This window comes from Calypte anna, chromosome 1 (genome assembly GCF_003957555.1).
Source record: "Calypte anna isolate BGI_N300 chromosome 1, bCalAnn1_v1.p, whole genome shotgun sequence".
In the NCBI taxonomy this organism is placed as follows: domain Eukaryota; kingdom Metazoa; phylum Chordata; class Aves; order Apodiformes; family Trochilidae; genus Calypte; species Calypte anna.
In genome coordinates, this window is record NC_044244.1 from 110,835,607 (window position 1) to 110,857,016 (window position 21,410).

At 43.0% G+C, this 21,410-nt stretch overlaps 1 protein-coding gene across 4 annotated transcripts in view; it reads left to right on the forward strand.

Moving 5' to 3' along the window:
- Positions 1-5,746, forward strand: part of PDE9A (phosphodiesterase 9A) — a 48,930-nt gene extending 43,184 nt beyond the window's left edge. For 3 of the 4 annotated variants that reach the window (XM_030459810.1, XM_030459791.1, XM_030459801.1), the window contains 5 exons: positions 588-701; positions 1,183-1,287; positions 2,724-2,852; positions 3,036-3,131; positions 4,777-5,742. In XM_030459810.1, the coding sequence (XP_030315670.1) occupies positions 588-701; positions 1,183-1,287; positions 2,724-2,852; positions 3,036-3,131; positions 4,777-4,827 (495 nt within the window). In that variant the 3' untranslated portion in view covers positions 4,828-5,742. Of the gene's footprint in view, positions 1-587; positions 702-1,182; positions 1,288-2,723; positions 2,853-3,035; positions 3,132-4,776 lie in introns of all 4 variants that reach the window. The other variant, XM_008497217.2, reaches the window with a different exon arrangement.
- The last annotated feature ends 15,664 nt before the right edge of the window (positions 5,747-21,410 follow it).

The window sequence follows — 21,410 nt, forward strand, 5'->3', positions numbered from 1 at the left end:
TGATTCTGCCAGTGAGTGGGAAGCAGGCATGGGCCCAAAATGGATAGATGTCTATGAAAACGTGCAGCTTCAAATTAAGCACATTTTCCCATCATAATCTCTGCCTAGCAGAGGAGGATACAGAGCTCCTAGCACATTAGCTGCATCTCAGTATTTCAAAGCCAAGGAAGATGAACACAGAGGACATCCACATCTACTGATCTTTATCTCTTCCTAGGGCTACTAAGAGTCAGGAGCAAAATCTATAGTGCTTTTCTAGGAGTCAAAAGTGGATCTTGGCAAACAGAATGTGGATTTTAACATCTTGTTGTACAGTTTGTTTTTCCACAATTCGTCAGTCAGAAAGGAAAAACCTCAGTTCTTCTGGAATATCCCACTAGTGTTACAGATCAATCCAACCATGATCTTCTTATGTCATGAACACTTTATAACCCTCTTCCAGTTTGCTTGGCAATTGCAAGTCATAAACTTCCCCTTTCAGTTTTAACAACAATGCATTTGTGTGTAAGAAAGACCCTACTTTGCTCTGTAATAGCAAACTTTATAAAGAATGTCAAGTTAATGCATGAACATGTTTTCTTTGCTAGGGGATAATTACGTTAATCCTGGCTACAGACATGGCGAGACACGCAGAAATACTGGACTCTTTCAAGGAAAAAATGGAAAATTTTGATTACTCAAATGAAGAACACATGACCTGTGTGAGGATGTTTTGTAGATTATTTTTTTTCTGTGCACAGTGTAAAACCTTGTAGATTAACATGTTTGTTTGAAAAACGAGACTCAATACATATGGTAAAAAATTAATCTTTCTGACATTCTCTGCCCCACCAAAAAAGAATTAATATTTGGAAGTTCTCTATATAAAGTAGATTATTCCAGCTTTAGAAATCCTGGAGTCTCATCAAGAAAGAAATGCTTCATGCAGCTTCATGCAGCAGATAAGCACACATCCCACTGTGACTCATTCCAGTACTACAGACAGGGAAACTGAGGCAGAGAGGCAATAAGTGATTTACATGGGAAAAGAATTCAGATCATTTAAGACCTCTGATTTAATCCTAAAAATGTCCTTCCTTTTTGAAAACATTGGCTCCCATTGCATTGTAAAGACACAGGTTCTGGATAGGAGAAAAAGGGCAGGCAATGGAATTGCAGTATTAAAGTATTATCCTCTTTCAGCTGAAGATGGTACTGATAAAATGCTGTGATATCTCCAATGAAGTCCGCCCGATGGAAGTAGCAGAGCCCTGGGTAGATTGCTTACTAGAGGAATATTTTATGCAGGTAAGAAGGAGGGAGAAATGTGATTGCACAAAATGCTGCCTTTACTGAGTCCCACCTCAGCTACAGCTGCTTTGCTATCTGACAGCCCAGTCTGGTTCTAGGATGGAAGGGCTTTTACCAAAAGGGAGAGAAGAATGTCAGCAAGAAAAGCTGTTCAGAAATCAAGTGAATGTGATTTGCAGAGGAAAGAAAGTAGCAACCTAAAAATCCTAATACTAGGAGACTGAAGCTTGTTCTGTGTAGTTGCCTTGCAAGTTTGTTTGATAAGCAGTAGATGATTTTTGAGCCTAAAGGGCAAGACCAGTGGCAAAAAGAAATTGTTGAGTAAATTACATCAAATATCACACAGGACCTGGTTTAGACAACTTCCACTCTGCATGAACATTTGCCTAAAGGGAAAGCAGACAACTTGCTGAGGTGTGCCAAGTCAGACTTTAAGTTTCCCAAACTCCTTACTGCATTCCCAGCTGGACATGGTTTCTAGTTGCTTAAAAAAGGATCCCTGGAAAAGCAGCCCTCAGCTGCCTTTGTCACACAGACTCCTGAGTAGTGTGTACGTGTTTGCAATAGTGGGATCTCAAGAGACACAATACCCTGAGGAGTTGATGCCAAAGCTTTCTTGTGTGCTTTGTCTATATCTTGATAGGGTGAGTATTGAGGAGGGCTTCTCACCAGATACAGACCCCTCAGAAACACTCCTCACTCACTGCACCTGCAGCTTTTTACTCCAATTGCAGCATTTGTGTCTTACTGTTTTGACCCTCCAGCAAAAGTTTGATGGGCCAAAAAAAACCCCAAAACAATAATTGAGAGATTAAGTCTGCTACAGGATACTTTTTTGTGTGTGTGCACAGTCTGTGGCCTTCTTGCGTGTTAACCCAGATAGAAACAGTGAGTTATGTGCTCAAGCAGGGATCTTGGTAAACTCATTGCTGTCAATGGACCTGTTCTCCATTGATGCAGCTAGCCAGAACTGGTTTTAATCATTACTAAAGAAGGATATGTAATTTCTGGTTGAATGCCCCAAAACAATGACTCTCTGGAGAATGATGAGGAAATCAAAGACCTATTTCTTCTCCTCCAGAGCTGAAAAAGCCATTACCATCTTTCTGAATGCTCAGAAATATTTTAGCCCACAAGTCCCATGGGTTTGCAAAGAGAACCAAATGGCCTCGTTGTCCAGCAAACCTGGAGGTGACCCCATTCATGCCACTGCTGTGCAGATGTAACTGAACAGGGTTCTCTGTATATAGATGCTTGCTGTCAGCAGAGCAGGATGCATGGCTTGAGGGAAGCATAGTGCTGTTCTGTGCTTTCTTCAGACATCACTGAGATCTACATCTGAAAGCTAATGCTCTCTGGCTAGTCATCTACTTGGTACATTACTCTCCCTCACAGGCTGTGATTAATATTTGTTAACTCTGGATTTGTCCCAGAGTGACCGAGAAAAATCTGAGGGGCTTCCAGTGGCACCGTTCATGGACCGCGACAAAGTGACGAAGCCGACAGCCCAGATTGGCTTCCTCAAGTTCGTCCTCATCCCCATGTTTGAAACAGTAACAAAGGTCAGTCACCCAGAGCAGTTCACATTCTGCCTCTCAGCCCATTCCTAGCATGCACAGGTTAACAAATACCAAAGGAAATAATAGAATCAGGTTGGAAAAGACCTTTAAGATCATCAAGTCCAACCTTTGGCTCAGCAGGGCCAAGTCCAAATGTTGATAATCTCTGTCTTGTTTTCCACCTAGCTATTTCCAGAAGTGGAGGAGGTGATGCTCCAGCCCCTTTGGGAATCCAGAGACCACTATGAGGAATTAAAACAGATAGATGATGCTATGAAAGAGGTAAGCTCTAAACATCTTATTGATGAAGCAAACTTTATAACTGAATAAGTCAAACATTATAACTTAATAACAGTCAGAATGAAACAGTCAGAATGCTTATAGTATAATCATTATTGTGAGAATCACATTCACTTTATTAACCTGGTTATTATCTCACCTGGCTGGAGAAAAGAGTGTACCACAAGCAGTAAGTGTGTACAAGAACATGCCCTTACAGAGTCCACCAGGCAGCACACAAGCACAGCCATGAGTTTCTTGCAAGAGAGGGGGGACCTGGAGACAAAACCCAGAGATTACCACCTGAGAGGAAAAAGCCAGCAAAGACTTCTCCCAGGAGGGAGCTCTATTCCTCTGGGAAGGAGTATGGTTGGGGTAGATTGCAGCAAGATGTCCTGGAGTTAGGCAGCTCAAGGCACTGCACCACCAATGCATTAGATTCTTTTCTGGGAAGAAACTTCTACTGAAATGTCAGTCCTCAAAGATGTGCCTGAAATTTTATGAGGATTTTTTTTCCTTACGTACAATGTCCCATGCAATTAAAAACCCCAATGGAGCCATTTTATGGCACAGGCTGAGTGAGGCCCTCCATTGACAGACTGCTTCTCATCTTGACTTGTAAATCTTAGGGGAAGTAGGGTATCCATGTAACCACATTTACTTTCTCCAGCCACATCTGGATTTCCTGACAGGGCAGAGGCCAAGGCCAGGCCCTTGGAGCAGGCACCCACACCCACAGAGCAGCAGCTGAAGTGCTGGCCCTGCTCCCACAGCACCCTGTACACCCTCCTCCCATGCCTCTTCCACTGCTTCTTTTTTGGGCAGGTGACAAAACCTGCCCAAATGGCATCAGAGTGTAGGGCTTTTCTGACATGAACAGATTTATGATGTAGACAGGGTACTATCAATCACACTGTCATTAAAATAAATTGGGAAGTACCCTAGAGTACTAGTTGATTATGTGGAAAGTGGAGGTTCGTTCCCTTGATCATTCCTGGCTGGATGAGAGGAATAGCAGCTTTCTGGTGTAGCTCCCACCTCCTCTCAACTGCTTTGGAGGAAAAGTTGCTCAGCAGCACAAATACTAAAGCTGCTTAATCAAAGAGCACACATTTTGAGGACACTGAGTTATAAAGGACAAGGAAGCCTTCTAGGAATTCTTCAGTTTAAAGTGGAGCGTTTCTCAAAGGAGAGAAGAAGAACTCAAATATGACTGCCAGATCTTCTGAGTCCTGTTCATCTTACAAGTTGAGCTGATAATTTACTTCTGGTTTATAGTAGCTGCCAAAACAGCAACTTTACACAAACTGATGAAGCTTCAATTATGGTGCATTGGCAAAGAGGTCTTAGGAAAATGGGAGATGACTGAATTCAGAAATATCCTGGAATAAGAAGAGTTAGTTAATAAACTGAGAGCATACTATGACAGATGATGAGAAAGACAGTGTTATTTACTCAGGACATACATGCAGAGCTGCTTGGATGAAAAGGTACCTCTGGTATACTAAGGTGCTGCCTGCTATTTCCTGAGAAATGTTGAACATGCCTTGTGCAGAGAGGAGCATTTGACTCACAGGAGCAGTGGAAAGCTGAGTGACTGTGTGAGTCAGGATTAGGGGTACTAATCCTGCTTTGCTCTTCATTTCAGTTGCAGAAAAAGAAAAATGAAAATTTGACCACCAGCAGTACTGAAAAGTGAAATGAAGAAGTCTTTGAGCAAAACATAAGCCCTAAGATTATTCCAGTTTTGAGAAACGCTCTTTTTTGCCAAACAGACGTGGTGGCTACGTCAAAATCCAACTGGGACTATGTATGTGGAGAGGTGGCAGAGACAGATGCCCTGCCTGCCTGCCTTGCCTGCCCAGGCACCTTATCTACAGCCTGCAGCCTGCTCACACATGGGCTGCCACCACTGGGCACCAAGGGCTCCTCTCCCTCCCACATGCCCATCACAGCCTCCTTGGCAGGACTTTCCCTGCAGTCACTCCACAGGTTGCAGCACAGCTCAAATCTTCAGCACGTTTGCCTTTTTGGTGACCACACTTACCACAGTCTGTAGAGACAAAGTGGAGTTTAGCTAAGGAGCCTTTTCTGGAAAATAATCCGCTGGCATCCAAAAACAAAAGAAAAAGTTGTTTTAGTCTAGATACTACATATATGAGTATGGCAGTATGCTAGTTACAGCATAGCATAACAGATGCTTATTTTCTGACAGGGGCACTGGCATAAATTTTTATTTGCCTGGTAAGCCCTAATGACACATTTCTCTGTATTATTCTCAGAATTTTATAGTGTTCAGAGTACATTCAGAAGCCCAGCATAGTGGATGCAATTTTGTTTTGTTTTCTACATTAGAAGAAATCAAAAGAAACCTTAGTGAGTTTGCAGGTTCACTCTGTGGCCTTGTACAGCTAGACATCATGGGATCTTTCAGCAAAAACAAAGAAGGGAGTCTAAAGCTCAAACCACTGTGCAAACGTATTTTTATCCTTGTGGATGCAAACATCAACAAAAGGAAAAACCTTCCAAGATGTACAGATTTTTTTTTTTTACTTTTAAACTGATCTGCTAGATAATATATTCTTCTACAGAAATGGGTGTTGTGCTTGTTTTCTTTTGTCTATGTGTTCATGTGAGAATTGTCTCTCTTCCTAAAGACAAATGCTTTCATAATGAAGGGGCCGTGAAAACAAGGGGAGGATTGGCTCTCCTTAAGAGGAGAAGGTTTAGAAACATTTTTTGTAGCACACTTGCATCATAAGCTCAATACCAGAAGAGGTTCACTTCCCTTGATGACTTCGTAGAAGTTGGGAGCCAAGCTCTGCCCAGAGCTGCAGGCAGGCAGGCAGCAGCATCACTGTGGGCAGCTCCTGTGTACCACCTCACCAAAGCAGAGGCCAGAATAAAACCCCCTTCTTTGTGCCCACAGGGCACATACATTGCCTTAGCTGGTTTTTCAAGAAGAGATGAGCAGGTGGATTCCAGTCTTTTCCCCCATGATCCAGGAAATACTTTAGGAAGTTCATCCTCTTTGGGAAGTGTCTATTACCAAGTTCACCACAGAACAACAAACCCTACCTCCTTCTCTGGAAGTTTAGATTAATTCTTCTGTTGTTTCTGCACATTAATTTTGAGCTTAACTCTTGTTTTTCTCCATTCTCCATTCTCACCCATTCCCATTTGGCCCCAATTCTCCCGTTTGGTCTCTTCCACAAAACCATATTCAGCTACTCTCCGATTGCTGAAGGAGATCAATATCACCTTGAAACATCCATCAATCTGTCCTATTCCTGCTTTCATATTTCCAGAGACCCAGAACAGACTCACAGCTAGTTCTCTCCATTGGTGCCTCTTTCTGCCCAAGCTACATTCTCCTTTAAACAGCTTTTTGTGTATGTGGTTTTGGGCTTCCTGCTGCAAACCGGAGAATGGTCTGGATCCCTGGATTTGAACAGTCCTGGGTGATCCCAAGGGAGATGGGAAGATCCAAGCACAGATTCAGCTCCAAGCTACACAGACATATTCATGAATGGATGAACTAAACCCTAGTTATGATTAACCTCAAACCTCTGATGCTTAAAAGTTGGATCTGAATTATGTGGTTGGGGCCTTTTTTCTGTATTAAATTTTATAATCCAAAGTACATTGTGACCCAGATTGTTCTGCTGTGGAATTCTTCACTTCTTTTTCACAAGTAAATCAAATTTACCATCTCCATTCAAGCAGATTTCCGTCACAAATCAGCTCCCAAAGCAGATGTGTTGTGCATGAGCTATAAACAATTGTGTAGGATATGCCAAGCCCTGCATTGAGCTAGTCACATTAGATGAGAAAACCTGCTGCAGGAACTTGACTGCACCCTCCTCCCACTAAAACTGTTGGAGAGTTCAATCCTGATAAGAAGTTTTGTTCCATTTGGAAGTCTTTTCTCTAACTATAAACCCTAATCCAGTGAGGATTTGTACACATGCTTAAATCACAAGCCCCGTTGGGGACCCTGGTGTACAATAGCTGTTTGCATAGCAGAGGCTCCTCAGCTTTCTCTAATTGAAGTGGATCAGTTTGAGAATTGATGGCCCTTGGTGCTTGTTTTGGCTCCATTATTTTTAATAATAACCTGGAAACTGTTTACTGGAGAAAAATGATCAGAAGATGTTGGCAAAATCCCACTGACTTTATTAGAGCTGCTTTAGAAACATGGAGAAGGAAATGCAACCCAATCTCAGGGCTGCACTAGTGACTATGATGACTGTAAAATGCTGTGCAACTTACTGAAAGAATGGGTAACATCCAGGCTGCTATTCATAGCGAGCTGAAAAAAAAGACCACATGCAATCATGACCAGCTATTGGTATAAATAGTAATAGCAAAGCATTTTTAATCTCATTTGCCTTTGTAATATTAGATTTCTAAGAGAGAATCCTCCCAACATATGTTTAACTAAGGGGAATGAAAGGCATTCTCTCATAATTCTAGTTTCTTAGATTTTTTCCTTAATATTTGATGTCTGATTCATGCGCAAATTAACATATTTGAGAATCTTGGCAATCAGCCATTAAATTGTGACACATTTTCTGGATGACATTTTAAAACTACACTTAGCATGAAAATGAAATTTTCTGAGGCAGTCAGGCAGGTTTCTCAAGAGTGATATAATCTTTTCTCTACCTAATCCATTGACTAAGAGCAAATATTATATCTCAGTGCTGTTTTTCAGCTTATGGTAGGTGCCTTACAAAGAACTTTCTGTGGTCTGTAGCACACGTTTTTCAGCATCATGACAGTGCCACATGGATCCATCCCAGCCTTACATTGCTACTCCTATACTTGTTCTCAAAGATGAACATGAAACAGGTTATAACTATTCCATGCCATTTAGCTTGGAAAACTGACAGTGAGCCCTGGGATTTTACTTCTTTTTTATTTTATTTTTTTTAAATTATGAGCTCCCACAGCCCTGTGGCACAGGCTCCCTGTGGCAAGGTGGGGTATAAAACACAGCAACATGGCTGTTAGTGACAAGAAGTTCTCAGCCCCAGCCTGCAGCAAGGATGTATGTGGAAGGACAGCTCTGATTTAGGGCCACCCCACTGCTGCTATGACTCCCATTGTAAAAAACTACTTTCCAAGACATTGCTCTGGAATCAGGCACATCCCAGCTCCAGGCTGTGGTCCAGAGGACACCAGGTAGGTTCTGCTATCCTGAGCTACTCCTCTGTTTGTATAGCCTTCTGCCATGCAGCACCCTTGTGATTAAGGCTGTTCAGAACCAGCAAAGACTTTCTAAAATGTGTTTAAAACTGCTTGGATGCTGCATTTCTATGCAACGTGGCAATGCAGCAGGTGATCTCTCCTTTCTCTAAGCTTTCCAAGGGAGTTCCTAGGCAGAGGTAAAGTTTGTACTTTGAAAAACTGGTGCATTGCAGTCCTGGTTTGTGTGTGAGTGCTACACTAGAAACCAGTAAGTCTATGATAGGAACTTAAGTAAGTCTTAATAATAAACCTGGCTCTGCCACTGGCTTCAAATACCATTTGGGATGAGTCATCAAGCCAGGGCTTCCCTCTCTTTTTGAACAGCTTCACCTTTGTAAAGAACTTGTGATATTCAGATGTAAAAAGCTCCTCATGGCATGAACCAAGAGATACTATTTTCAGAAAATATTATTTCATAGAAACTTCTGGCCAAAAACCTTATTAGATGTTCTCATAAATGAAGAAACTGACAAGTCAAACCCTCTTTTTCTTTGTGCTCATGTTATAGTAGATCTGTCTCTTTGCTCACGAGAAGCCATACTTCTCACTATCTCACACACAAAAAAGGCTCTCTGACTGTTTTGGCATGTAATCAGGAAACAGGGGTGTAATCAGGAACAAATACACACATAAAATGGCTATCTGTAGACGTTTTTATAATACTGCTCTTGACTCTGTTGCAAGACAAACTTAGAACCAGGAGGGTCTGGAAAGTGTAAACTAGTTTTCTCACAGCCAACATTTCCTACAATGTGTTGGAGGAAAAAAATCTGTTTTTCCAAACTGTGTGCAATCATAGTTACTGCCTGGCTGATAGACCCAGCAGAAATTCTGCCATAAAGGAAGCTCTGAGGTGACAAGGACTTGGAGCATGTCTATTTCTTGATTAGAAGATTCACTGATCTGGGCTTAGGACAGCTGGGACATGCCTCAGGCTGAAAAACACAGTAAGAAAATCAACACAAAAATGCACGTGTGTGAATCCTCCTCAAATCTGTGTGCCCAAGCCATGCCTTCTGGCATGCTGAGTTAATAGCTCCCCTTGTAAGCCCCTGCAAGCCAGATGCCTCTCCAGCTTGTCCCACTAGGGAGCTGCGAGGCTCTGCAGCTACCCCACTGCACACAAGGGTGTTCTAAACCACCCATAACTATTGGGATTGTGTATGGACAGCTAAGCTATAAATCATTAGGTGAGCATAAGTGCCAGTGGAAAGGCAGGTCAGACCTGCTCCTGGGCTGGTCCAAAACAGGAGAGCATGCCAAATCAAAGAGATGGGCAGTCAGGTCACCATGTGGTATGGGGGCATAGGATGCCCTTATAGTTTTTCAGCCTTGGATAATATGGGCATTTTCCAGGGTTCCCCAGATAAAGTTAGTGTTTAACTGTGCATGGCTCACTCCTGTCATGGTGTCTCTGGCTGTTCATCTGCTAACTGACCAACCCTGAAAGGTGAAAACCTCTCCCACCCACAAAGGGGGAACTAGACTAGATACAAGGAAAAATTGTTTGGTTTTCTTTCTAATGAGGGTGGAGAAACACTGGAATAGATTGCTCAGAGAGGTGGTAGAAGGTGACAAGTGGTTCCCCATCCCTGGGAACTTTCAGGTCAGGTTGGACAGTGCTCAGACCAACCTGATCTAGTTGAAGATGCCCCTCCTCACTGTAGAGAGGTTGGACTAGATGGCCTTCCCAACTCAAACCATTCTGTGATTCTATGAAAGGGCATTGGGCTCTGATTGCTGTGGCTCTTGTGCCCAAGCCATGGCAGCCCTCAGCAGCCATCTTGCAAGGGCTCCAGTGTAAACCCAAAATGACTGGCAAAGTAAAGGATACACAGTCTGGACTTTGGCTCTGAGGCCATTCTGCTCCTTCCATCTGGGTATCAGAGAAGCTGAGGCTGAGTTTTGAAGGGGAGCTTATCTTTTGCGATGGATAGAGTTTGTTAAGCACTTTTCCATCTGGCCCTGCAGCATTCAATCTGATTTTGAGATTATTGGAAACATATTGGCCTTGTTTCCTTACCCTTGCAGTCAGTGCCCAGGGACTGAGATGGAGCAGAGCACCTCTAGGCCAGCATGAGAGTTTCTTCTGCCAGCCTTTGCCCTCAGCCATGTCTGCCCCTGCAGCCCCCCAGGAAATGAAGGGAAGGAGCAGAGAGGTGGAGAAAAGCCTCAGAGCTTCAAGAATAAAAGTTACAGGAATAGCAACCCTCGTCCCCCAAAATTCTGCACTGACTTGAAAGCTTGAAATTTCATTGTGTTTACTAAAAAATCCTTTAGCTAAACAAAACCAACATTCAGAGTAATTCTTATGTGCTGCTTCTCTCTTGAGCTACTATTTCCCTTTTAAAAAATGGTATTAGTTTCAGGCAAAGTCATCCCTGAAACAAACATCCCCACAACATCCTTATTAGAAATTCCACCATTTGCCAAATTCCACCATATGCCAAATTCTGCAGCTTGCCCAACTTTTACCCACGGGGTCAGTGCCATGGTTGGCACCCTCCTTCAGCACCCTTGGCCCCACAGAGGTTGGAGGTCGGGCTGGAGAAACTGTGCAGGCAGCAGCCAAAGCTCCTCAGAAAGCAGGGAAGAGCCTCGGACAGGCACTGGCAGGCCCAAACTCCACTCACATCAGGAGTTTGCAGCCTCTTTCCCCACCAGCAGCTGCCCCCCTGATGCTTCCCAGCACTGTCCAAGACACACAGGCTTCTGGGTTGCCACTGGGGCTGGCCAGGGAGGTTCAGTTGTAGGGAGAGAGCTGCTTATCTTGGGGAAGAGCTGAAGAAATATGTTCCTAAAGGTTATAGGATAACAAGTGCAAGACATCATGTACTTCATAAAGTTCACGGGGGCGATGTGTGTGTGATAAATGATGATTTCATTGCTTCTTTGTTTTGGTTGGTTGGTTTTGCCCCTCACTCAAGACTTTGATCCTCCTCGTCATGCTTGCTCCTGTGTGCATTGCCAAAGGAAGATCTCCTAGATCCTTTATTTGCAGAGGACATGCCACTCATTTTAGGGAAGGTGAGCCAAGGCTTCCTCATCCAGAGATGCTGAAGGCTGGCCAGACTGTCACAGAAGGGCAACAAGTTTCATCTCCATCTGGAAGGCAGCCTGCATGCCAGGAGATCTTGGTTCATAGGACTTCAGTGGATAAAAATATAGGAATCTACCCTGTATTTAAAGTATTTCATTTTATCCTACCAGCCATTTAATTTATGGATCCCACGCAGTGATTTATTCATTAACCTGTGCTTCATGTTGCCTTTTCCACTCACATAGAAAGCATTAGCTGCTGCCCAGTCACTGCACAGTGCTAAGCACCTTGATGAGAGGCAGGGTTATGACAGGTCATCCACTTCATGGCAAGTTATTCATCCACTGGCAGGTTCTTTTAAAAAGCAGCAAAAATGCATTCCTATGCCTACATCTTATTTATATATTTACTAAACGATTTTGACTAAGGCAAAAATTGTGAATGCTCAGATAGTGGCACCCACAGTTTTGAAATGGACTATTTGTAGAGCTTCATTTAGGTATTTTACAGAATCAAGGCACAATGTGTGTCTTTTGCATGAAAATACATAAAATTAAATTGAAAAATTTACCAGTTGAATGATACAAAAAGTGTCCACCACTTAGGATGGCAGAACTCCTTCTTTCAAACATCAACTATGCAGGCTAACTAAGGAGACTTACTTTTTTCAAAACTGAGATTAAATCCATTATTTCCAGTGTAATAAGCTTATAACACCTTTGAATTTATCTCGAGGACAAAGGTCTTTTCTCATCTCAGCTGTTAAAATTTAACTAAGACAATAATCATCTTGAAAGACACATTGCACAAGGAGGGGGATGCTGTAGCGTGACTTACAAGAGGAACTCAAAGTTTGCAGAACAAGAATGGTGTTTGCAGACTGTAAAAGAGAATAACAACCCCTGGGACATTCTTTTTAAAAAAAAGAGGTGAATCCTGTGCAGTGCTGCACAGGAGGATTTGCTTTCCACACAGTGGAGTCAAAATCAAAGACTATTTTTCAGATAGGATTTGCCTGGGTTTTTTTCATTCCTTCTTTTTTTTAGCCCTGCTAAAAAAGGGCTTTTTAGAGCTCAATGCAAGCTCAGCAAAAAGTTAGTTCTACCACATATTATACTAGAATTCACCCTCTGGATGTGCATTTACATAGCGCACTCTTCCTGAAGCTGTGGGCAGGTGCCTCCAACTAGTTGCCAGGAAAACCATCTTCTCTGTAAATAAGCCAGATAACCAAGAGCAGATAAAATAAAATTGCCTGGATTAGCCCTGGGTATGCATGCACATGCTACCCATACTCTACAACCCCAACTGCTGCTGTATTTTTACCAGCAGATGACTGGCAGTATAGCCACGGATGCTCCGTGGGGCTCCTGATTCCTTTTTTCCCCAGCAGAGGAGGAGGGGGTATCACTGTGGGCATTAGAGAGGGATCAGCAGCCAAGTCCCTCTCACATTTCCCTCAGTGGACAGTAAAATCACTTTTGGTCTGCAAGAAAGGATGCTTACATTCCAGTCTGCACCCCTAGCAAGGCAAACCCCCTTTAAGGACCACAGTTGTACAGCTCACCCTTTTTTGGGTGATAGACCTGGAAATGATGAAGGTGTGATTCCACCAGGGATGTCAGTGTGGCTGTCAGTACTAACACAGGGGGAAGCTGCCGTCTGCCAGGCCAGGGTTGGTCCCTGCAGCAGGGATGTGGCTATAGCAAAAGGAAGAGCAAACTTGGCAACCTGGGCAAATGGTTGAATGAATTTGCCAAAGAAGGCAAATCCCATTCTCAAAGCCCCAGCTTTATTCTCAGCCTTCCTAGAGGGCAAAGTGGTCCCTGGTTGGAGGCTGCACGTGTCTGCTCTACCAGTGCTACTCAGACTGGTGGTGTCAGGCTTAGGAAGGGCAGTGGAGTCCATGACAAGAACCTCCTGTTGCATGGGGTCTATGCAGTACAGATCTCCCATGGCAGTGGAGGTAACAGCTCTGGAAAGCTGGCACTGGAAAGCCAGAGGGACATAAGATAATGGCACATCTTACCTGGGGTTTGCACATAAAGATTAGAAGTGAGGACTGCGCTGGCTCTAACTAAGGAACAATGTGCCAGACACCACTGCCAGGTAACCAGTGCAGAAAAATAAGCAGCACTGGTCACCTGGACACAAGAGTTAAATGCCTTTTTGCTCTGGATGTGTTTTTCAGGTTGCAATACAGCATTTAACAAACCAGGTTTGGGAGTTAGATTTGCAGACAAATTTGCATACCAGCCTCATTAGACAAAATTCCGATTAGGCATTCAGCACATGCAAGAATGGCAGATGTGCAGGCCTAACAGCTGTACTGGTTTATGCTATCTGATGGCTGTGGTGTTTACATCAGAGATGATTATACCCTCTTCTGCCCCCCATAATGGATTCATTAGCTGACATCAGCTCCATACATTTTCCACATTGTCCAAATCTGAAACATTTTCTCTTCTTCTGTTTCTTTTTTTTTTTTCCAGAATTGTATTATTATCTACTCTGCTCTATTAAGAACCCCTTTTTAGCACATCTAAATGTATTCTCCTGTATGTAAAAGTGGCATAATAACAAGGAAACATATAGGAGCCTGACATTTCTTTTCATGCTGGTACTTACTGTTCAAAATGTCCTAGAAGAATATTAATGATGTCTGTCTTTTCATAGGTGAATGGGACTAACAATTTGAAAGGACTCTCTGTCTTCAGAAGTGTGCTGCACCAGGCAGGCCATTTCATTATTCTTTCACAAAACACATTGAAAACCCTTAGATGACTACCACAGCAGTCTCTTAATTTCCAACTGCATTGTTAAAGAACTGCCAAGGGAGGGTCAGAGAAGAAAATTAGGCAATTTTTAAAATGTTTTCTGGTTCTTAAGGAGTTAGCATGGTGGGGAGGATAATAGCCACTATTCTCAGTGACTACATGATGCTGGCAATAAACAACTTTTGTAACAATCATACACCTGTAGAATCCCTTGAACACTTCAAACGTCGCTGTCAGGAATACAACTCCATGAGTATTGTGCATGAGTATTGTGGCTACTCATTTGCTCCATCTTTGAGTGGTCCCACAGGCACAGTTCCACAGAAAGACAAGCAACCTGCATGGCCCCTAAAACCATAACGGTTAAAGATGGAGACAACGCTTACCCTCTCTCAACACTGTTACTACCATGATTTTTTTCCAGTATTTTCTTCCTTTATGTTGAGATTAACCAGCTGGCAGTTTTAGAGTAATCACAGACCCCAGGGAGGATCTCCCATGCTAATAGTCCCAAAAGTGTTTGGCTAAGTTGCAAACTTGACATCAAATCTTATACTTGGTACTGAATCTCAACACTGGTGCTTGTTCTAGCTCTCATAAGGGCCCTTCTACAGGCAGTTAACATTTCACTAGGAGCCCCTCAGCTTAAAATTCATCAAGCTTTCTCCAGGGACAACCACATTCCAATGGGAGACAGCTATCTGCAGGGATAAAATGGAAACTGGCATCTCCCCTTCTTAGGAGGAGAGTAGATAAGGATAATTCACATGTGCCTTTCTCCTGAATTATGCAATTTTATTGTAAGGAGATGAGCTGAGCTGGGAACACTGTGCTCAGCTCAGTTAGGTACAAGGAGCCCATTAAATTCACAAGGAGGACAAAGCAAAGGACACGGGGCCAAATACCAAGCTGCTGCCTTTACCCTCCCCAGGAGAGACCTTTCCTCTAAATAGTGCTGTACTTTACTAACCACGAGTATGTGAGCTGGAAGCCAGTGGCTACTACCACCAGGGCAGAAATTGTCAGCCCAAGGTCACGGTCCCATGCTTCACCCCTTCCTGGGTGAGTACTCAAAGTTCCTGGGCTCATCAAAGTACCACCTACTGCAGGGGTGAGGCAGATGTGCCTCTGCCCAAGCTGAAACCAAACTTTCAGTGTTCACTAGGACCAAAGTCCTCTTGGTTTGATGCCCTGAGGAACTTGATTCATCCAAAGCAGAGAGGGCTGAATCTACCCGATAGTTTGCAAGGAGGCAGAAGTTTGCTCTGTTCTGACAGGGAGCCTGCCCGGGTGTGGGTGCTGGCTGTGCAGCTTTAGATAGCACCCTGCTGCAAACTGGGTGGACCAGGTCACTACCAGTAAAGTGAACCAAGTGAACTGGGAGTCTCCTAAGAATTATTTATGGTGGTTGTTATTAATTTACGGATGGATTTTCCTCTATGCTATCTAGACAACACTGCAGTCTGTTGGGTCTCTCACTAAGCACGAAAAAAACCCCAAAACAATACAAATAGGGTGAAAAAGCCTCTTGCTTTTTGATTTATCCAACCCATTTTCAGTGCCTTCCTAAATATTGCCATAGCTTATTAACAGGAAGCAAGAATGCAGCGAGAGGTTTTCATGCTGGTACCTGGCATCTCCAAATGGAGCTGCTATACCCAACTCTTTGCTTGAGCACCTGACCAATGAGCATGTTGAGTTTTAAGCCATTAATCTTTTATGCAGAGGACTCTCTGTACTTACAGAGGTCAGGCAGATTTGTCTTGGTTTCTTTCTTTTTACTGTAGATCCTACCTCTGCTGGGATACAAGACCAAACCAAGACAAAAAGCCAGATATGGATGAAGGATCCTCCCAGCTGTACCACAGTGTGTAGAGAAGGGACAGAACCTCATTGGATATGACTATTTTTGACAAGAAATTTGAAATCTCATACTATTGGTTTCGCACTGAGTAGAGGGGAATCACCAGGGTATTTAGTCTTAATTTGGCTATGGATTTATTGTTGGTTTTTGGGTTTTTATTTCTACATTTTGGGTTTGGATGGGATTTTTAGTTTCTTAATGAAGGCAGCATCCAGAGTAGGAAAATGGTGAAACAAGTCTTATGATAGAATGGCAAAAGTTCCAAAGTATTTGTATTAAAACAAGGAGGTAGAAACTGTTCTTATCTCTAAAGAAGCTTTCCTCAGAAATTTCAGGAAAACTGAGTACTGGTTTGTATTTATTGTTCTTCCTTGAAGTTGCCTGATATGTCCCAGTTCTACCTTCTTCACAAAACAGAATTTTTGATGAAGTATTCTGGAAATGCAATACATGTAAATCTTAAGACAGTGACTAATTATTACAATCATAATTTCCTTGAAGATAAGAAGCTTTCACTTTCCAATGGCTGATTTATTTGCTGAATACTGTTGGTCTTAGATGTAATGATTAATTCTTATTTCAGATAAAGCTAAAAGGTACATAAATAAAATATGAATTCTTGTATAGACCAGGAAATAGGAAAAAGATCAGAACAATGTTGTTTTTTACTTAAATAGGTGGTGGGTGTCATCCTATCTTTCTTAAGCTTCAGAATATTAGAGAGCAGAGGAAGTTCTGTAATGTGAAATACTGCAGCCATAAAAGGGAAAAGTCAACAGAGAAATCCAAGACACTCAGCACAGTAGAAAACTCACCAGAATTCCTATTGGATGCTGCCATCTTGACAACATGCCAATGAGAAAATATAGTAACAAAGTTCTTTTTTAAAAGCACAAACCTTTTGTTTGTGCTTTTTGAGTTTTTAACCCATCTATTTTAACCTAGTGGGTTAAGATAAAGCTGTCAAGGCAGTTAATGAAGCCATGTCCCTAAAATCCTGCACAGAGGGATGCCAAAATGGATGTTTTAATTGGTGTTTTTCACATTGGCTGCTGTGTTTCTTAACTGCCTTTCCCCAGAAGCCACTTGAGAAACGATGAACAGCATGAGCTACCTGTTTACACAGTAGTCTTCTCTTTAACACAAAGGAAACACAACAGTGCCAGCTGTCGTGTACTCTTTTATATTAGAAGTTGAATTACACAACCAAGAATATGTAACAACTTCCATATCCATCAAATATCAGTGCCACTGAATTTCATGTACCCTTACTGGAAGTCATTGAGACTTGAGGCTGTAAGTACCAATTAGAAATGTGGGTAGCTGCTCCCAGGTGTTTAGGTTACAAACCCAGAAATATGTCTTAGGCTTGCACAGAGAGACACCCATTACCCTTGTTAACAGAAAAGGGAGCAGGGGGGAAATATAGTATTAAAAGAAATACATTGCTGCTGCTGTGAGTTGTCTTTAACACAAAGCATCATGCCACCCAACATATTTTTCACCTGTGTAATGGTTACTCACAGCTGTGGACAGGCTCCTGAGGCACCCATGGCCAATGTAGTTCAATTTGGAGATGAGCTCTGATGGATTTTAGCTTCTAATCCTTGCAGGATGCAGTGGCATTACAACTCAGGCTTGAGGACCATCACACGTTACTTGTGCAAGCACCATTGGTGCTGAGGTGCATTTGCCCATGTGTTGGCCACAGTGTCACCAGCACTGGCCACAGGCTGTAACACTGCTGCTTGGGGACCTCAGCACCAAAATGTAGCTTGTGCTCAGAGGTGCCCAGCAGAAGAACCACCACCACTCCAGCCCCTGCTGGACTGGGTGACTCAGCCTGAAGTGAAAGATGATGCTGGAGAGAAAAGTGAAGACACAACCAATCATAGTGCAGAGCAAAAAGCCTGAGCCTTCTTTTTTTGAGTGTCAGGGCTGGAGAACTGTGGGCTGGTGCTGGGCTGTGCTCCTCTGCTCAAAGCAGGCACATGCCAGGTTAGTTGGCACCGACCCGTGAGAGCCACAGCCCACACGTGCATCCAGGTGTGCTCCCAGACGCGGCCTTCACCTGCAGGCCTCTGCCTTCTGCTGGGATATTTCATCCGCTTGCAGCCCTTGGCTTATGTCTCAGCTGCTCCTTTTCCTTCCACCGTCACGTTGGTGCTCAAGAGGTTGGGGTTTTTCCCACGGGATTTCTACTGTGACCCTGACATGACTGGGGGAAGGTGTCGCTGGATAAAAAAGTGCTGATGCGAAGTATCAAGCGATGGCCCAAGGCAGAAGTGGAAGAGCCTTTCCTTCTTAAAGGAATTTCCAGACCCCTGCTGTTCAGAGGTACACAGTAACTTACACAAAACACATTGGAAAATGAGATCTGTCGACTTCTAACAACCATTCAATTCCATGGCCATTTCTCTTTCCAGCCTCAGCATCTGCAGCTATTAACAAGTCACATCCAGCCTGTTGCCTTTCCTTTGCAAACCACCACACTGACCTGTGTCATCCTGGCCCCCTTCACACCACATCACCAAGGACTGATGGCAGCGAGGACAACCAGTAAGAGTTAAGCCCCCAGGGCTTTTCCTTCTCTCATCAAAGCAATTTATGCAAAATATTTCAGCAAAGAGCAAACAAAGCTGGAGTAGACTTTGGAGTGTATCGAAATTGGCAAAAACATTTTATTAGCCTGAGGATAAAACAACTGTATTCTAACAGGGTGGGGGGTTGTGTTTAATTTTTTTTTGTTTTGTCTTTTTGTTTGGTGTTTTCTTGTTGTTTTAAGAAAGGAACATTTTTGTTTACAGAGATTTCTGTTTATAGAATAAATTTGCTTTCAAAGTGTTGTTAAAAATTTAAGGACTGCTTTAAAGCATATTACTGGGCTGCATTTGATTAGGATTCCTTCCTGCTAGGACAGATAAAAGCTCATTCTGCTCAGCAATGTGTTGCTGAAGGGGTTCCTGTGAAATTCCCAGCAATGGAGATAGAAAGTGTATATTTTAGTTTAAATACCAAGGAGAAGAGACTCAATATTCCTTCGACTTTTTTCTCTACCTGAATTTTTAAGTGCTCCTTTGACTGTCAGTGCTCAGGAGAGAAGCAGGGGAGTTGCACAATCACCATAAAAAAGTCTATAGGACTATAGGATGAACTTCTGTGGCCTCTAAATACCCCTTGCAATGGTCCAGAGGGTTCCCAGCTCTGCTATAGGGCTACACCCTAGCTGGCCCATCCCCATGCTTTGGTTCAAGTTCAGAAAATAAACACAAGCAAGCAACATCAGGTTTAACCACTAGAAATAAATAGTTCAAATACCAGGGAGAGGAGTGTTGTCTCACTCTCTGTAACAGTGGTATTCACTCCTGTTTAATGATTTGTGGGTGTCTAACCATTTTCTATAGAAGGTGTAGGCACACTACAGTGCATTTAGACATTTCAACATATTTCCTATTTCTGATCACTTCTCACAGACCCCTTTAAAGCAGTCCACAAACACGCATGGCCTCACAACTTAAGCTCAGGAACTGTGTGCGGAAGACGAAAGATGAAATGGAATAGGAAAGACAAACTTGCAGGAAAAAGAACAAGAGGCCCAAATGATCTGCTAAATATCACATCTCAGAGCACTCTCACGCCACACAATCTGCCATGAGTTCAAGAATTAGCAGAAATTCTGGGTTTCTTTCAGGATAGCAGGCAGAGTACCACAAGAGCACCACACAGCCAGTGAAGATCACTGCTGAGGTTTATCCTGTGCTGAAAATAATAGCTGGGGAAAGATATCCCTCAGGGATAGGAACTGTGAACAAGACAGCCTTTTATCCTTTAGAAGTGTAAAAATACGGATGTTCATGCTGAAACCCCATATAGGGTCTGTCACCAGCCCACTGAAAGCAGTTACGAATGTCATCCCCTCAAGATTTTCCTCCTCTATAAATAAATGGTTTTGCTTATGCACATGGACTGAAAACACTCAACATCAAAGCTGCTGAAGAGGATGTAGGGTTGGGCAGAAACCTCTGTAACAAGCAGGAGTGACATAAAGAATGGATGGCATAACCTGCACTGTCAGCCCCAACAGGAGAACCCTGTACCCACAGCCTTCAAGATCACTGCATCCCTTCCATGCTCAGGTAATCAGAACAATTCTTTGGACCAGCCCTCACAATCTCAGAAGACCTGGCTAAAACAATGTTTTGATGACACAAATAAGACCTGCCTTTAGGTCACACCATCACCTCCAAACCAGTATTACAACGTGAGATGCGTAAGTGATTCAATACAGACTCCTACTGCAGAATCAAAAACGTTGCAGTTTGCTCTGTATCAGCAGGCTTTGTGCTGGGTAAAGAATAACTTCACCAACAGCTAACAATGAAAATAGTCTGAGCTTTTTCCTCCTGTCCTCTCTAGTTCACAAGCAGTGTGAATACTGGCCTGATTCTGCTAAAATCATACTGCTGAATCTGTGCACAACAGATCTCATCTGAACAATAACAAAGCTACACCCTAGGGCTGGAGTTTCCTTAACTGCATCCCCAACTGCTTTCCCTAGAGCCCCCTCTTAAATTAGATCAGTACAAGAACTACAAAGTTTTAATAGCCACCATCATACAGCAGTCTCAAAGTCACCATTCCTACCTCTAGTATCAAGCACTCCCAATGGCAATTTCTCATCTTTTCTTGAGGACCAAGAAAATTACGCACCACCAGTACCATACCAACGTGTTTACTGTTCCAATTAAAGAAAAAAAAGAGTCAGTTAAAGGTTTGCACCTTCACAAATGCTGAGAAACCTTCATTTCAGCTGAGAAGCTGAAATTACAGGGTTCTGTCATCCTAGCTTCTTGTCAGCATGGGATGTAGCCAAACCACCAGGAAACTTGCCTACCTGTTGTTGAGCTCCTTACTTCCACTGGAGAAGGGGAGGCTGCAAACTCTCAGCAAACCAAGCAGTTGGGCCTCAGGTCTGCATTTCAGCTCAAAGTTCAATCCTTTTACCACATTCCCAACCTAAATACAAGCATTTGCTCTATTTATATGATACCACATATGTACACACATACAATGATGCACCACAGAAATAATTCTTCTAACACAGTAATAATTATTACTTCTAAGGACAGATACCACCTTCACAGACCAGAGAGGGCAACACACACCTGAGAATGTGACCCTCACCAATCTACAGAACAAATCAAGAAACTACCCAAGACAACTGCAAGGAAGTGGCAAGGACTCCACATGTAGCACAAGAGCACTCAAGCACTTGGGATGCTCAGACAGTAACCCCATCCTAGGGCTGAGTCTCCAAACTATATCAACTCTTTGCCATGAGAGCCAGT